The 18,132-nt window shown below is 39.2% G+C and overlaps 2 protein-coding genes across 9 annotated transcripts in view; both read left to right on the top strand.

Moving 5' to 3' along the window:
• GATM (glycine amidinotransferase) overlaps window positions 1-18,132 on the top strand; it is a 501,978-nt gene that overhangs the window by 231,064 nt on the left and 252,782 nt on the right. The window lies entirely within an intron of this gene.
• Window positions 1-18,132, top strand: part of SLC30A4 (solute carrier family 30 member 4) — a 78,309-nt gene that overhangs the window by 22,010 nt on the left and 38,167 nt on the right. For 4 of the 8 annotated variants that reach the window (XM_069105953.1, XM_069105954.1, XM_069105956.1 and 1 more), the window contains exons 5-7: window positions 1,277-1,490; window positions 3,164-3,269; window positions 7,837-7,971. In XM_069105953.1, the coding sequence (XP_068962054.1) occupies window positions 1,277-1,490; window positions 3,164-3,269; window positions 7,837-7,971 (455 nt within the window). Of the gene's footprint in view, window positions 1-1,276; window positions 1,491-3,163; window positions 3,270-7,836; window positions 7,972-11,125; window positions 16,075-18,132 lie in introns of those variants that run through there. The other 4 variants (XM_069105958.1, XM_069105952.1, XM_069105960.1 and 1 more) reach the window with 3 other exon arrangements.

The raw sequence follows: 18,132 nt of genomic DNA, 5'->3' as shown, positions 1-18,132 counted from the left end.
ACACAGTATTTTTTTGAATTTTTAAATATGCTCATCACATATTAAGTGCTAGTTCTTCTAAAAAATGGTAATAAAATCACTACAGAATCTCAGTTCCTCTCTAGTGTTGATTTAAGTGTAAACATATTTGACTAAAACAAAATAATCAGGAGACTGGCCTCGGAGATGGTAATAAGACTAAAATTTTCACACTAAAAGTACAATAAACAGCAAAGTCAGAGCAAAAGTGGTATATGTGCAAAAACTGAATTTTGAATAAATCTCACCTTCTGAAAGCTGTTTTTAACCAGCTGCTATCACTCTATATTTTTTTAAACCAAACATGGAACACCTTCATATTTGTTCTGGCCAGAAATAAGCTATGGAGGTTTGTAAATCTCAATGTACCTAATATTGGTAGGTTCACAGATGGGTGTTTAAACAAAGGATTGAATTTGCCGCATTGTTTACTGTCACCCTGTGTCCTTTCACTCTTTCTCCTCCTTATGTTTCTCCTACGTCTATCTTCATGCTACCCCTTTCCCTTCTACTCCATCCTTTTCATTTGTTCTCTACCTCCCTACCTGTTTTCCTATTTTTCCTCTTACTCTTGTATACATCTCACCTATTGGATGTACCTTGGTGGCCTCATGCCTATCCATATGTTTTGCAGAAGGTCTTGTCACCATTCTTTTAAGGTGGCTGCCAGCACAGAGAGGGGCAGAAGTGATGGTAGATGTCCTCCCGTCTCCCATCCCTAAATAAAATACGAGGGAGCTGGCTCTGAGCTTGGCTCCAGACTACAACCACCCTCAGTTCCTGAGGCAGAAGTAACAGGGGGTTCAGCAGGATTCAGGCCAAGGGGGACCTGGCTCTTCTTTCACCTTCAGTTGTCTTGAGAGCTGCTGAATCAAACTGTTTCCACCTAAAATGACTCTGAGGAAGCAGAGACTGAAAATAGCCATGCTGAATCCCACACTGGCCAGGCTTCTTGGTGGGGAATGTGAACCCTCATCTTCCTACCACCTCTTCCCAGGGGTGCTAGGAGGCAGTTTTAGGCTCCCCTTTGGCGAGCATCTAAGGTCAGGTGATACATAGAAGGCTGATGTCAGAAAAAGAATTCTTGGTTGAAATATGTAAACTTACCTTTTTTTTTTTGTCTCTGTCTAAAGATATCATAGGCACTAATGTTACATTATTGTTTTTTGTGTCCCCTTAACAGGAGACTATTAACAAACGTTTGCTTCTTTTTTTCTCTTTGGAAAAATAATAATATTTTCTTTTTTTGAAAAAACAGAATGGGATTTCTGTTGAATCAGTCTGGTCACCATCACTCCCATTCCCACTCCCCTCCGCCAAACTCTCCTACCACAGGTCTTGGGCATGGGCATGGGCACGGGCATAGCCAAGGAAGCGACAGCCTTGCAGTGAGGGCAGCATTTGTTCATGCCCTGGGAGACTTGGTGCAGAGTATTGGGGTGCTGGTAGCCGCCTACATCATTCGATTCAAGGTAACCCAGGGTCTTATTTTTACATTTAGAAATTTCTTGAATTTTCATAGCAGTGTTAAAATATGTGCTCTTTTGCCATTGGGTGTAGTATTAAAAGTTCCACAAATTTGAATAAAGCTAAACATTTTCCACCCCACAGGGGTATACATTTTTCATTGATGACAAGTGATATTTGTAATATTAGATTTAAATTGTTAAAGAACTTTTAAGCTTAGAAAAAAAAAAGTATGTATGTGAACAGGATAATTCACTTGAGAAGGAAAAGCCATGTGGGTGACTGTGGTTCCAAAACTAGTCATGCCCATCAAGTGAGACATGGAACACCTGAGATCTGACACTCTGGCTTCATCATGTCACTGCCTTCCCTTCAGTGGCTCCCACATTGCAGCATTTAAGATTTTTACTATTTGCGCCCACCATATTTTTGTCCTTTTTTCTTAGTGTAGGCACACTCTACATAAGGTTTTCTCAACCAACATAGTTCCCTAATAATGCTGTCAATGTATTATTACCAAACCCTCAGTGTTAAGTCATTCAACCCTTACATTCTATTATTTGGCCAATTGTCCCTTAAAATATTGTCTTTAAGGAATTAACTACCCCCTGGAATACTGTTTTGCCTAACATAATTTTCTAGGAACTAATGAACACTGGTAAGTGGATTATACCTGTATTCCCCTTCACACACTTCTACATCCTAGACGTCCTAGTCTGTTTGCCATTTTTCCCATCTCCATAGATACTTCCTCTTCCACCTCCTTGTTTTTACCCATAAAGAACTTGGATTTGGTTAATGTCAGTTCCTCTGATGTTTGGAAGACAGTGAAGAAAATATTACAGAATTTGAGTTGATTTGTGGGAAGGGATATGGGTGGGTCTAGATCAGTGATTTCATTGGAATTGAGGGCTCCTATTGAAAAAAGTTACTTATACTAACAGATTAATTTATTAATTCTGTTTTATAAATTTATAATGTTAGAGAATTCAATTTATAATTAATTTATAATCTTAAAGAATTGCCTCAAGCATGGAGTGAATTAAGTGAGTTGCCCAAGATCATGTGGTATCTATTGAAGACAGGACTTACATTCAGGGCTGCTCTCTTTCTCTCAGTATTTTAGTTGGTAAAGGTGAAATATATAGCTTTTTTTTTTTTTATGAGGCAGTCAGGGTTAAGTTTTTTGTCCGGGATCACACGGTAAGTGTCTGAGGCTGGATTTGAACTTAGCACTTCCTGACTGCAGGGCTTGTGCTCTATCCACTGTGCCACCTAGCTGCCCAGTATATGACTTATGGTGAACTGTTTTCAGATACTATTATAGGAAATCAAAGATAACGAACTTAAAGTTCATCAGAGAAGCTTTTAATTTTATCATTATTGTGAGATTCTGAAGCATGTTACCAAGAGAAGAACAGATGATCTCCTTTTTTGGAGATGTCTTGAGTAAATTTTCTCATTACCATGTAAACATCTGATTTTTTTTCTGGAGTAGTTTGAATGCTGCATTGCTCAATATATCAGTGCTTAGTGACTTTGAATTCCTTTCCCTTTTATGCATTTTTATATTTCTCATAGCATCATGTTCATTTACGGAGAAAAGTAGAAAAGTATTTTTTTTCTTTAAGAAAAGACATCTCTCCATTTTGTAATAAACCTTGATGTTCCTTTTCAGCCAGAATACAAGATTGCCGATCCCATATGTACTTACATATTCTCATTACTTGTGGCTTTTACAACATTTCGAATCATTTGGGACACAATAGTTATTATATTGGAAGGTAAGATTAGTGTTAAACTCCCACTTATGTATGTTGTCATGTGAAACTTTAGGGGCACTTCTCAAGGACAAGGACCCTGACATCCTTTCTTTGAGGAGGATTAGGGTATTTTAATTTCAGAAGAGATAATTCAGAACCTTTTAGACATCTGGGGAGAAAATACTATGCAAATACCAATACAGCTAAATTTTAAGTTACCCATAGTAACCTGGGTTACAACCTACTGTTGGAAAATCTTGGTAAAATCCTCACATAGTTCCCAGAAGCTATATTTTGGTTGGCATTTCCATTGATCTTTTCTATCCTTTGCCTTTCACAGTGAAAGATAAGCCAGTATCAGAGAGCATATATTCTAATACCGTGCTGTGTATGATGTCCTTCACTAAAGCCCCCTTCTGATGCCTCATCTTGGCACATGAATGTGTTCTCTGGATTTTCAAAGGATGTGACAGCAGGGGAAGAGCTCTAACAGGTCCCCTCTAACTAGAGAGCTTTCAGTTACAGGCCCAGTGACAGACTGTTACCTCAGTACCAACATAGCTAAATATGGAGCAGCTTTTTCACCAGGCCATCTGTAAGTGAACTTAGCAGCCATTGCAACTCTCAAAGACCTGCTATTAAGCTGTAGAGGGCAGGCAGGATGATACAACAGTGTTCAGTTGTTTTTCAGTCATGTCCAACTTTTCATGACCCCATTTGGGGTTTTCTTGGCAGAGATCCTGGAGTGGTTTGCCATTTCCTTCTCCAGATCATTTTACAGAGGAGGAAACTTGAGTCAAATAGCGTTAAATGATTTTCCCAGAGTCAGACATCTAGTAAATTACCAGATTGGAACTTGGGAAGATGAGTCTTCCTGACTTCAGGCCCGGCACTCTGTCCACTGAGCCACCTAGCTGCCCTCGATACAATAGAGACCACAGGCTTTGAAAACAAACAGTATCTGTGTCATCTCTGGCAAATCATTTACTCTCTGTAGTTCTCAAGTTTCCTCATCTGTAAATCAATGGATAACTTCAGAGGTCACTTTGAACTCTAGACCTGGGATTTGATAAATATATCCCTCTGGGTTGCCATCTGGGTCAGCGAGACAGTACAAATACCAGGGAAATCCCAGATTATTACATTGTTGGTCATGGTGACTTCATCCTAAGAGGCCTGCAAGGTAAGAAGTCACCTATTCTGAATAACTCCAAGAGATTAATTAATATTATGAAAGACTAATGGCAACATCCATGTTTTCTATACAATGTAAATATTGTATCTTTGAATCTAGAAATTTTGCTGAAGGATCTTCATATCATTTCTGAATGAAATAATTTTAGATGTAACACAAGCCAGAGAAATATAGACAAAGAATCTTTTAGCAAATTTATTTTGCTTCTCAAAAGTTCTGAGAATCTATGGCAGGTGCCAAGATATATCCAGCCCACTCAGCACTTCAAGGTTAAAAGGAAATAGTTAAAGGCATTTATTTAGAGATAATTTAGGAACCTCCTTTGGAAAGTGAGGGGGAGAAAGATTATAGCACTGCAGTTATTAAAGCTTAAGCAGAGACCAAAAGTCTGAAATTGGAGAAAGAAATACTCCCAGACCAGAGCTTGGTTGTGACAGATCAGCCCTATTGCACTAACCCAATGCAAATGGAAGATGGTGATAAATAGTAGCCAGCATTTATATAACACTTTGTAAGGTTTGCTAAGTACTCTGATAGCTTACCTTGTCTCATCCTCACAACAACTCTGGGAGGTAGGTGCTATTATTATCCCCATTTTATGGTTCAAGAAACTGAGACTGAGAAGGGTTAAGTGACTTTCCCAGGGTCACAGAGCTAAGTAAGTGTCCAAAGTAGGATTTGAACTTGGGTCTTCCTGACTCCCATGTCCAGCACTTTTAGTGTGCCACCAGATTCTACAAATTCCCTGTTGCCTGCTGTTCAAAGTTCAGACTCTTCTCTGTGGCATCAGACAACCAGCACACAGTACAGGCCAAGACCTGCCCTAGGTGTTGGTGAAACAATACCTGCCCGCAAGGAATTTACATTCTAATTATGGAGACAGCACACACAAATGGGGGCATATCCAGAACACATGGAAGGTAGAAGTAACCATGTGAGGGTCCTTGAGGGAGAGATGGGGGAGCTTGTGCTGGGCATGTCAGACCACCTCAACCACCATCTCTCTTCAGACCTTGATGATGGGGAATGGCCCAGAACCTTGAACCAAAGAGCCTTGGGAATGGTGACCTCCAAGAAGAGGCATTTCTGTCTGCTTTGTCACTATATGCCAAGAACCATGGGGCTATTCTGTCTGACTTAGAGCTGAAACCTTTCATAGATGTTGTCTCCCCCATTAGAATGTGAACTCCTTGAGGACAGGGTCTGACTCTTTAAATTCTCAGCACTTAGCCCAGTGCTTTCAATGTCAGTAAGTGCTTAATAAAGGCTTCATGCCTTCATTCATTGTCAGGGAGGCTCTAGCCGCTAGAAGGATGAGGAAAGGCCTCCTGAAGGTGGTATATGATTCTGGTTTTGAAGAAAATCAGGGACTCCAAGAAGGGGGTTGGGGGGTGGAGAATGTCTAAGGCATCAGGACAGTCAGTTGCAGAGTTATAAAGATGAGAGATTGATGGTCATGTGAGGAACAGCCAGGTCGCTGTATTGGTTGTGCTGTAGAATGCCTAGAAGAGCTTTATGTATGCAACAGAGGAGCTTCTATTCAATAAACTGATGAGGGATGACATGACCAGGTATGTACTTTAAGAAAATCATTTTGATAGCTGCGTGGAGGGTAGATTGGAGTTGGGAGAGATGACGAGGGGAAACTACTGGTTTAGGAGGCTACTGCATTAGTCCGGGCAAGAGGCGATGAGTACTTGACATAAGGCAGTTACTCTACAAGAAGAGAAAAGACGGCGTATCCAAGAAACATCATGGAGACAGAAATAGACAAGATTTGGCAGCTGTGATTTGGATCTGTGGGTTTCGTAAAGAGTTGGAGGTGACACCAAGCTTGCAAGCCTGAGTGACTAGAGGAATGGTGGCACAAACAGAAATTCAGGAGAGGGAAAGGAAGGGTTTGGGGAAGAAGGAATGAGTTCTGTTTAGGACATGTTGAGTTTCAGATGCTAATAGGACATCCTTTTGGGCAATTGACAGTGTGAGGCTGGAGCTAAGGAGACTGTGGATGTATAGGTATGGGAGTCATGGTCTTCAAACCCATGGGAGCTGAGGAGGTCACTGAGACAGAGGCATCAGAGAAAGAAAGTAAGGGGGCCCAGAACAGAGCCTTCAGGTGCACCCAGGTAATAAGCATAACATGGGGTAATGATCCAGCAAAGGAGACTGAAGAAGGAACAGTCGGACAGGTAGAAGGAAAACCAAGAGAACAGTGTTGTGAAAACCCAGAGTAGAGAGAGAGTATCCGGGAGAGAACGGTCCGCATTGCCAGATTCTGCAGTCAGAGAAGTCCTGGAGGAGGAGGATTGAGAAGAGGCCATCAGTTTTGGTAATTGAGATCATTGGTAACTTTGGAGAGAGCAGTTTTAGCTGAGTGATGGGATCAGAAGCCATATTGCAAAGGCTTTAGCCAAGAGGAAGAGGAGACAATGAGTGTGGATGACATTCCGTGATCTAGTCATACTAATACAACTTCATCTCATATCGCTCCATGTGGCCTCACACATCAAGAGTTCTCACCCACATGTCACCACTTCCACAGAGCCCTCCTTGAATTCTCTTCCACCTCAACCCCTAGTTGGCAATGACCTTTTCCTACTTGGACCTCACATAGCACTTCATTTGCATCTTTCTCACACACTTAATGTGTTGTTTTGTATGATAGTTATTTACGTCTTATCTCCCCCTACTAGACCATAAGACACAAGAACAGAACTATATCTTATCTAAACTTTGTGTGCTTCTAGCACTTAGCGGAATGTCAGGTACACAGGCATTTAATAACTATTTGAATAACCATGTGTTAGGTTTAATGGTAAATTGCAGCTTAAATATAAGCTTTACAGTATATAATACCTAGGACATTTTTTAAAACATCAGCTTGTCTTGGAGCGTTCTTTGTGATTTGTCCCATTACTGCTTCTTAAATTTCTTTCAAACCAAACTTGACTCTACTAATTTTCCAGGAAATATAATAAATATATAACATATTAATATGTTATATATTAATATAATAAATTTTCCAGGAAAATTTCCAGTTATTACCTCTGTTACTTTGGGTGACATTCAAATGCTTCCCATGTTTTCTCAAAGCCAGTGTCACTGTCAGTTTCTTGCATAATAGCTTTGTATTTTCTTCCTAATAATCTTTCTTGATCTTTTAGTAGTTTTCTGTTTTAGTAGTTTTTTTTATTTGAAGACAGATTTGTAGTTTCATTTATTTATTACATCCTTGCTTTACTGCTAGAAAAATAAATTTATGCAATCTTGTAACTTGAGAGAGAGTATGTGTGTGTGTATGTGTGTGTGTTTGTGTGAGAGATCTAATGTTGCTAGGGCCTTTTTTTTTTTTCCTCACAAGCTAACGGCTTATAAAATATTCTGAACTTGTAGGGGTGCCAAGTCATCTGAATATAGATTATATCAAAGAAGCTTTGCTGAAAATAGAAGATGTTCATTCAGTAGAAGATATAAATCTTTGGTCTCTCACTTCAGGAAAAACAACTGCCATCGTCCACTTACAGCTAGGTAAGTTGCTCCCATGACATGCGGCAGGAGGAGTTTGTGAACCTTTATGTCATAGCAGATGAGTGTGTCAGTTAACTAGAATTTATTAAGTGCCTACTGTGTGCTGAGCACTGTGCTAAGTTCTGGGGAGAAAAAAGCAAAAGACAGGCCCAGCTCTTAAGGAGCTCATGGACTAATAGGGGAGCCAACAGACGGACAGACAGAGATGGATGAATTGGAGGAAGTAGAGGCAGGAAGCAGGGCTTCTGGCAGGTGGGTTGAATCAGTGTTTAGTTTGTAATAGAACACTTCTGGTGTAGGCCTGCGTACCAAGAAATGTTACTGTTTTAAATCTGAAGATGAACGTAAACACGTTTTGGATATGTTTGCCCTGATTTTCTGTGTCATCAGAGCTAAACTAATCTTCTCAGTTTTCAGTTTTCAAGTAATGGCTGTAGATTGAAAGTAGATATAGATTAGAAAAGAAGGGGGAGACAGACCAGTGAGGAAACATGTTGCTGCCTGACAGTGAGATAATGAAGTCAAGACTGAGACATTTTCAGTTGTAACTATTATTTCTCTTTCATTCATTTATTCTTTCTCTCTTCCTTCTTTCTTTCCTTTCTTCCTTTTCTTTATTTCTCCCCCTTTTTTTTGCTTAACTATTCATATTTGATTCAAAGGTTCTGTTTTTCTTTTAATCTGAGGATGGGGATAGTGATAGGGATTACCAAAAGGGGGAAAGGGGTTTTAGAAAAAAAGAGGGTCATGGAAGTATTTACTTAAGTGCATCAAAAAGAACAGAAGGAATGTCATCAAGAAACAGTCAGAGCACCAAATCTGTTGTTCAAACATACTGAATTTGTTTTATATTTGAAGGAGAGAAGCCAGCTTTAGATAGTACAGGTGTACAGCTACATACCATGGGTGGAGAACCTGTCCTTGAGGCCGCACCTAGTCTTTTGACTGAGTCCAAGTTTTACAGAACAAATCCTTTTGTTAAGGGGGTTTGTTCTGTGAAGTTTGGATTCAATCAAAGGGCCACACTTACGGACCTAGAGGGCCACATGTGGTCTCGAGGCTGCAGGTTTGCCACCCCTGGCATATACCATCCTTTTTCTGACCTGCTTTGCATATGGAAATGCTTATCTTGCTTGGCATTATTTTCAAAAAAAAATTTTAAATTTAATTGGGGGGAGCCTCTAGATCCTCAAAATGAGATTGGGGGGGCGGGGTAATAGGATTTTCACTGGCAGGAAGAGTACTCATACTGATGAGATCTGAGATCTAATTTAGTATGAGATGAAGTTGTAATGATAAGGTGATGCTAGATCTCTATTTGAATATAGTCCCCTGTCTAGATTTATTTAAAAACCAAATGGAATCTGTATTTTTTTAAGTGTAGATAATTTTCAGTGATATAACAGATCAGCTAGTTTGATAGGTAGAACATGAAACATTCTCAGGGATGTGGATCCATGCCCTGCATTGAGCTTGACTGTGCTTGAGAGGTAGTGAAATGTGCTAGATGAAAATACTGGATATGGAATTAGGGAGACCTGTATTCAAATCTTTTAAAGAGGTTTGGGTCCAGTGACCTCTAAGGTCCCTTCCAGTTCCCCAGTTCTTTTAATATAGTCCAAGCATGGAAGGAGGGGTTGGTCAAAGTGGTTAAATGTCCCGAATTTTGTAAATTGACCCTCCCTCCCTCCCTCCCTTCCTTCCTTCCGGAGTTAATTGGGGTTAAGTGACTTGCCCAGGGTCACACTAGTAAATGTCTGAGACTGGATTTGAACTCAGATTCTCCTGACTATATGGCCGGTACTCTATCCACCCCACCTAGCTGACCCAGTAAACTAGCATTTTTAAATTTTTTTTGCCTTTAGTTTTTATTTCAAATTCATTTCCAAATACATTCCTATCTCCTTCCCTTACAGAAGGATTTTAAAAAGAAAAAGGAATGAAAAGGTTCAGCAAAGCCAGACAATACATTGGCATTATCTGAGAGTATGTGTGATATTCCATCCCCATAATTTTCTCCATCTTTATAATAAAGGCTGTTGCATTTTCTCCACCGTGGGGAATGAGGGGACGAGGGCAAGCTTGGTCAATATGATTACATTGTTCACTTTGCTTTTATTCTCCCGTTTATGTTGTTAAAGTTGTGCCTGGTTGTTGGTTTGTTGTTTTGGGATTTTGGGGGGCTCTTCTTGCTCAAAAGGTAATAACAATAGTTAGCATTTATATAGCACTTTAAGGTTTGAAAAGCCCTTTCCTTACATCCTCTCATTTGGTCCTCACAACAACCCCAGGAGGCAGGTGCTGCCATTAACTGCACTTTTCAGATGAGGAAACTGAGGCAGATAGATTAAGTGACCTGCCCAAGGTTAGACAGCTAGTAAGTCTCTGAGGGAGCATTTGAACTTGGGCCTCTCTCACTCCAAGTACAGTCCCTCTTACCTGCTTCGACACCTAGCTGCATGTACACAATTCTAAATTATAAGCAAGTCTGCCCAAGTGATGAGGGTGGAGTTCTTGATAGACATGGCCCAGAGTAGGAGTAATAACAGTATAAGTCTGTGTATGTGTGTATAAAACAATGTATATAAAAGTGTGTATGTAGAGATGAGTATAGTACACGTGTGGATGTGGCCCTTAGGTCCTCAGGTGTGACCCTTTGAATCCAGACTTCATAGAACAAATCTCCTTAATAAAAGGATTTATTCTGTAAAACTTGGACTCACTCAGAAGGCCGTAGCCAAGGACCTAGAAGGCCACCTTGAGGCCTCAGGTTCTCCACCCCTGGATACTGTTTTATACATATGTGTATGCCTATATGTGTGTGTATGTATTATATATGTGTACAAGGAACATGTATATCTATGCACACACACTAAAAATAGTATGCTATCACTAAATAAGTTGTATTCGATGTTAATTAAAAACTATATATTTATTTCAATGTATTTAATATGTAACATGTAATAAATATATATACTATTACTATTTTTACTTCTATTGTATATAGTACTTTCCTGTCAACAAGGCACTCTTCCAGAAAAACAAAGTTTTGCCGCCTTTGACTTTTGTCTCCCCTTTGTGTTCATTCACTAATGTGTAACAATTCATCATTATCAAGCCATACCAACCAAGTGTCCCCTTCTTGCTGTTGTAGCCCCTGGCAGTTCATCTGAATGGGAAGAAGTGCAGTCGAAGGCCAGGCACCTACTGATAAACACTTTTGGGGTCTATAAATGCTCCATCCAGCTTCAGAGTTACAGGCGAGAAGCAAGCAAAACCTGTGGGGCCTGCTGTGGCGCCAGCGCCTAATGCCATGCTCTGGGAACTACAGCCTTATTTATCATGCACACACTAGCAAGCAGCAATAAGTGACCATATGAATGAGCGACTGGGATCCCTGAGAGCTCAGCCCGAGTCAAGAAGGAACACGGTCCATGAGGACTGCATTCATTGTGTAAGCCCTCAAGAGCCTGGACAGCATGTAGCCTGGGAGAGGTCAACATTAAATGATCATTTTACTATGATTTTCAGACAGGGATATTACCAGAATATTGTTTACAGAATGAGATGTGACTCTGCAGATACCTCGTAGGCAAAGCTTAAAGATTCCCTTTGTTAATTGTATCACATGATGTAACACACTGGCTTTTGAGGAAGAACCCAGAATTCAGTACCTGCTTCTTTTTTTTAAGGAAACATTTAAAAGCCAAATTACTTTGAGCATCAAAAAAGGTTAAAGCACTGAGTTTTTAAAACTATGTTGACTCAGTGGAATGAACTGGGGTCACTTTTTTAAAAATCTTCAAGGTTTTAGGAAGTTCTGGAAAATATCAAGAAATAGAAACAAATGCATATTCCCAAGTGTTTCATAAATGTTTTCCTTTATAAATAATTCAGAATGTCATTGGTCTGTTTCTGCCTTATAACTTTATTTTTTCCAGATGTTAGAAACAGGGCTTTGAATCTCAAGACATAATATGTTTTAATTATTTGTCATATTCTAAGGCAGAGCTAAACACACTTTAACATGATTTGTTGGTCATTGTCATTAAAATCATTTAGGAAATATTTCCAGCATTATTCTGCATTAGGGAAATTATAGTTTTAAATTGTGCTCATCTAGTTTAAAATAAGGTACAGGGGCATGGTACTAAAAGTTTCTAGAACCTGTAGTAACCAAACTATTTTGTTATTAAGTGAATTAAATTTGGCTGAAGGTGAAAACTGAACCAGAAATTCCCTGCCCCTTTTAGATGCTCTCATTCTATATATCCCTTTGGTTTGGCTGCTGCCTACTTAAATGTGGGATAAGTATATAACCTGTTTGTCTAGTGGCCCTTTCAAAATAAAACTCTATGATGCTCAGCTTTGCAACTCAACCTTTCTACCTACACAGATTAATAACCACATTCTCCCAGATTTTGGGTCTACCTTTGTGATATGGGCCTATATGTTAAAAATCAGGGGTTCTCCATGGTCGATAGATGCCTTGAAGCTGTGTTTTGGTGTAGCCACAGCAAAAATGCCTAAATGAGCACGGTGGAAAAAAATGCCTGGTGAAGCTGGCAGCCAAGTTCATGTTTTTGGAAGCACTCAGGTGATGGTTGTTTGCCTTGAGTACCTCAAGCAGAAAAGCATGGAAGTGTATGAAACTGAAGGCAGGTCTGACTGGCTTGGAAATGGCACAGGTTAAGCAAAATTGAAGGCGAGGGTTATTGTTTGCTCAAAATTCACAAAAAGCATTGGCTCATTTGTGAAATATGTTGAGCATTGCGTCCGGGAGGCAATCATGATGACCAAACTTCTAGCTACTGGAAGGAAACAGGAAAGGAAATGAGCATTTATCCAGCACCTACTGTGTTCCAGGTACTGTACTGAATAACTGGCCTTATGAGATTCTACATTAGAAATCCAGTTTCATTTGGGAGAAGTACAGTACTCTCAGGGTACCAGGTTCTAAGGTAATCAGCTCCTAGTGAAGTTAGATCTCAAATCCTGACCAATAGAGATTCCCTCTTGGAACAAAGATTAGAAAACTCATTGTATCTTAACTGAAATATCACTTTAAACAAGATCCAAATTCCAAAATATGGTTTAGGGACAGAAGATTTCAGAATATTAGACTATATAGAAATTAACTGAACTGTACAAATTTGGGGTAATCCTGAAAATGGAAGGGAGATGGTGGTAACCAGAGAGTATTTGAATGAATAGTTGTACACGGGGCTACATGTACCATGCTTCATAGCGTTTCTACCTGAATTGAGTGACTTTTTTGATAAAATGTGGTGGCATCCTCTGTCCCACCTATGTTGCTTGTACTGTCTTCCTTTTAACCTACTTAGAAGTATCTGGCTTTTTGTAGTAGATTTGCTCTTGAAAGAGGTGTGTGTAAAGACCTAGAAAATACATTGAAGGGTCTTGCTATATAAAAGAATTCTATTGTGAATTTTTTGTAAAATTGGAAACCAACTGCTTTGTTTTGTAAATCTGAATCTTGGTACTGCCTAAATCAGAGCACACTTAAATTCTTCTATACCCCTTTTTTGCATACAAGGACAATGCATTTCATTATTAATTTATATCCTAGGATGGTGACTTTCTGTAACATAGAAAAGCTTGCTTTAAGGAAGTAAACTAATGACTTTATGTGAGCTATGCAATGCCAACTGACATCAGATAGGATATTGGGGAATTTATTTGAACAGGGCAGTGTATGGATATAACCCCCCAGGTCAGATAATGTGCAGTTCAGACTGGTCTTGCAATACATTAGCTAAGTTGGTTCCACACAGTGTTGAGAAGATTGCCTTAGACGTAACTTTTATTTGATATAATTTATTGCACATTCTAGGATTTCGAACTGTCTTTGACCATAAGTTTTGTAGTTCAGAACAGACCCTTGGTCTTGAGCAAGGTATTTCTTGTTTCACTGATAATGCTTTTTTACTTGGACGTAAGATGGAGGTGTGTCTGAAGTCTAGTGGGGCATGCTTCCGAGTGCTTTGAAGGACAGGGTTGCTGTAATTTTTTAAAGTGTTCTATGACTATCATGCGATAGTCATCGTTTTCATGTAAAACTACATGTTTTTGAAGAACTGCATATTGTGTTCTTTGCCACGTCACTGAATAGGCTTTTCCATTCTTCTTACTTTTCTTTGGGTCTTTGGACCTTCTAATATCACTCTTACGCTCCTCAACATCTCATTTTTTTGCTGGGCTTTTGCCTAGCCCCTTCAAGCCCACCCCCACCCCCCAGGTCTAAAGTCTTTTGTGGATTTTTCGTAGGATAGACTTGGACAAGGTTCAAGCCCTTTCTGAGACACTGGAGAATAGGAGAAGAAATTTCCTTTTCATTAATGTCTTTCACAGCCTTAACCACCACTATTAGAAATGTATTTCCAGGTTAGGTGGAATTCTTTCCCAATATTCCCAACCCATACCACCTGTGTGAATAGTGTACTTCCTCAGTAGTCTGGATGTACTTGGGATTGACAGATTGTAAAGAGTTTCCTTCAAAGTTAAACAAGATGACGAGTTATTTTTAGGAAGCAATCAATATATGTTTATTTGGAAGATAGAACTGGTTCACAATTTCAGTTATGGATATATATGTTTGTGTATATGTGTGTATATGTGTGTATATATATATATATATATATATATATATATATATGATTTCCCAAACTCCTATCACCCCAATATATTTATTGGTTCTTCTTAATGAGAGGCAGCATGGTTCTGAGGCCAGAAGGCTGGCCTTAGAACCTAGAAAAGTACTCATTCTGACATATTTTAGTTACATGACTGTGGGCAAATCACTTAAACTTTCACTGCCACCCCAGGCAACTTTCTAAAACTATAAACTACCGGAGCAGCTAGGTAGTGCAGTGAATAGGGCACCAGCCCTGGAGTCAGGAAGACCTGAGTTCAAATGCAGCCTCAGATACTTAACATAAAAAAAACTAGCCATGTGACCTTGGGCAAGTCACTTAACCCAATTGCCCTACCTTCCCCCCTCCAAGAAGAAAAAAAAAGCAACCATAAACTACCACCGAGTCGCATAAATGGAGAGATTTTTCCACAACGGGAACTCTCTAGTCTGATGAAATAGTGGGTATGGATCAAATATTGTGGAGAAAGTCCTTCCTAAGAAACTCAAATACTTGACGTGTTCTAGACAAAGTTTTGAACTCAAGCTTATGTCTGACATGCAGGACAATCAGACCAAGGGATGAATGCCAGTTCTTTAATTGCCAAATGAGCATCAGTCATAACAGGACAGAGGCACTCCCTCAAATGCTATATGGATAGCTGTGGGCTTTATTACGGGGTCTTGTTTTTTGATTAATTTGTTCACAGTTATAGATAGGAAGGAGTGAAGTCTGTGATTTTCAAATTATGTATTCAGTCCACTGTATCTAGACAGAATACACCTCATTCCTCCTGCAGCCCTGTCTTGTGACTCTAGCTGGCCACTGCTTCCAATCTCTTACAGATCCCATTGTGTAAATATTTGTTGGTCTTTTCGAGAATTTGACATAGGAGCTAGAGAAAGGGTTATAGGGATCTCTGTTTGAGGTCCTGCATCTCAGGTACATGCAGGTCCTAGACCTAGCCGGTCTGAATTAGATGGCTTTATCAAACCAAGTTTTCCACATACTGTTGCAGATGTACAATTAAGACCAATAAATCTGAGTTTGTCTAATTTTTATAAGATTGGTAATTATTGAGAGAATTTCTCAGTTTCTGTGATAGTGTTAAGTTAGAATATTTTAGTACATTTTGAATTTATTGTAACACTAAATTAGAATGTTCTTTGCAGGCAAGAGAGTATAGTGGGTTTGGGAAGCTTGTGCTTCATTTTAAAAGTATATCATTAAATAAGCCATATCATGGTTTGATGGAACTGTGTTTATACTTTTCCATAGACCCTTTCAGAAACTGGGTATTTTGCACATAATCAGTTATAGAAGGATTTATTTGAAATAGGGGTTTGTCCATGTAATTGGAGATCAAAGTATGGTATATATTTAATGTATCTGAAATTTTTAAACTGTAATTTCCTAAACATTTATTAAAATAAAACACATGGCAAAACAACTTTTCCTTTATTAAACAGAGTCTACAATCTCTTTTAAAAACAAGAATTCTCCTTTATTCATTACACATTCTCATTCACTTTAGACTCAATCATTTATTGGCAACCTTAAGACACATTCTTTTTTCTTTTTTTTAAATTGTTAACAGAATAATGATCAACTTCAGTAACCACTATATTCAGTGCCTGTGTTAGGCATTTAGGAAGTATGATAGATAAGACTGGCCCAGTTTATCTCTAATTCCAAGCGAACACTGATTATGGATTTTATAGCATTGGAATTGTTTATTCCTCTGTGGATCCAGAAACCTAAGGGAATAAGACAGTGAGGGTAAAGTGGGATGTTCCCTTCCTGGCAGGTGGCTCTCACCGTTTCAAGCCACATGTGTGAAGCAAGTGCATATTTAAACATTTGAGGGTTTTTGAACACATTTAAATATTGAGACTCCGTAAGTCTGCGGGATAACTCTATCCCTTTCCATGAACTTGCAAGGAGATAGAAATATGATTCAAAACTTCACTAACCAGTTACCTTATTGTTTATAAAAGGTCTTATGGCCAAGATGTTGTGTTGAATATTCATTATGAATAACTTGATTACTTTAGAATAATTGTGAGCCTTATATGCCTTTTCCTAAAGGCATAATGTTTATGTTGTATGACTTTTTGAGGAGAAAAACTTGCTTTTTTAAAATTAGTAAATGTTGCTTTCCTTCTCTGCCTTTTTAAATACGGCGGAAAGAAATTCTAAGCGAGTCTTTCAAATAGGCTAAGCCTCAGCAAAGTTACTCTGTGTACAGTTGTTTTGGGACCATGCTCAGTTGTAATAAACAGGGAATCGCGTTGGGTTTGTTTTGCGTGTTTGAGGCCATGAGCCTGTTTTTCATCTTGGGTTATTTCCGTGGATACCCTGGATAAACATCTTTCCTTTGATACCATCTCAGTGTGAAGACTTCTCACCGTGTGTGTGCTTAACACGCCCTCAGCCAGGACCTAGTGCCTTGGATTCTGGGCCTCCATGGCTTCTCTGTATGCACTTTCAAACAGTAACACCAGATTCCAACTTGGCGGTTTATTCTTGGTATTACTGCTCTTTGCTAAAGTTCAGCTGGAGTTTAATAAGCCTCTATGGCTTCCAAGAGTTTTCTTTCCACCGTACTATAACTGGAATTACCACCACTGTTTATTAAACCTTTTAATTGCCTATTGCAGCGATACAAAGAGACTAAAACATAGAAGTAGTATACCTGAATTTTTCAATTTTTTTTTACACTTCTCTGTCTGTAGAGGAGGGCAATGAGATTGTCCAGTTTATAATTTTGACATTTCAATAAGGTTGTCCACCTTAGAGTTTGCTAACTGAATTTCTTCCTCGTCACATTATCCTTTTCCAGCTAAGTTAATTCCTTTTAGGGAAAAAAAGTCATTGTCCTATAATATCAAGGCTGAATCATTTCAATAAATAATATTCTTGGGGCGGCTAGGTGGCGTAGTGAGTAAAGCGCAGGCTCGGAGTCAGGAGGACCCGAGTTTGTTCTGGCCTCAGACACTTAACACCCACACAAAAATACTAGCCGCGTAACCTTGGGCAAGTTACTTAACCCCAATTGCTCTCCAAACGGCAAAAAATAAAATAAAAATAAAATATTCATGAGAATTAGAGCTGGAAAGGGACCTTGTGCAACTATCATATTATTGGGGCAATGAGGTCAGTTTGAGTTACTGCCTTTTGCCCAGGAAATCACAGCCTCTCACAGTTGGAAGAGACTTCCCAACTATGTTTCACCAGCCAAGGCCCAAGTAAACTTTGGGTAGTAACTGATTGCCCCAATTGCCTATGTTAACACCTCTGCCCAATTGCTAATATCAGTACCACTTTACTGAGACTGTGGAGAGTGACAGCCACATCTAGAAGCCTCCTTTACAACACAATTCTCCACATTCTGGTTACCATCTTGTCTGTTACATTCAACAGTCACCGAACTTGAACAGTCCTTTTGCCCTAAGGCTAGCAAATTCCTATCTCCTGCTGCCCAAATCTCTGTAATTGAGAGTCATCA

This window comes from Petaurus breviceps, unplaced genomic scaffold (genome assembly GCF_028583685.1).
Source record: "Petaurus breviceps papuanus isolate PSGF00001 unplaced genomic scaffold, PetGlider_PUasm1.0 77, whole genome shotgun sequence".
NCBI lineage: Eukaryota > Metazoa > Chordata > Mammalia > Diprotodontia > Petauridae > Petaurus > Petaurus breviceps.
The sequence above is the reverse complement of the archived record's forward strand: the minus strand, read 5'-3'. Positions and strand labels throughout refer to the sequence as shown.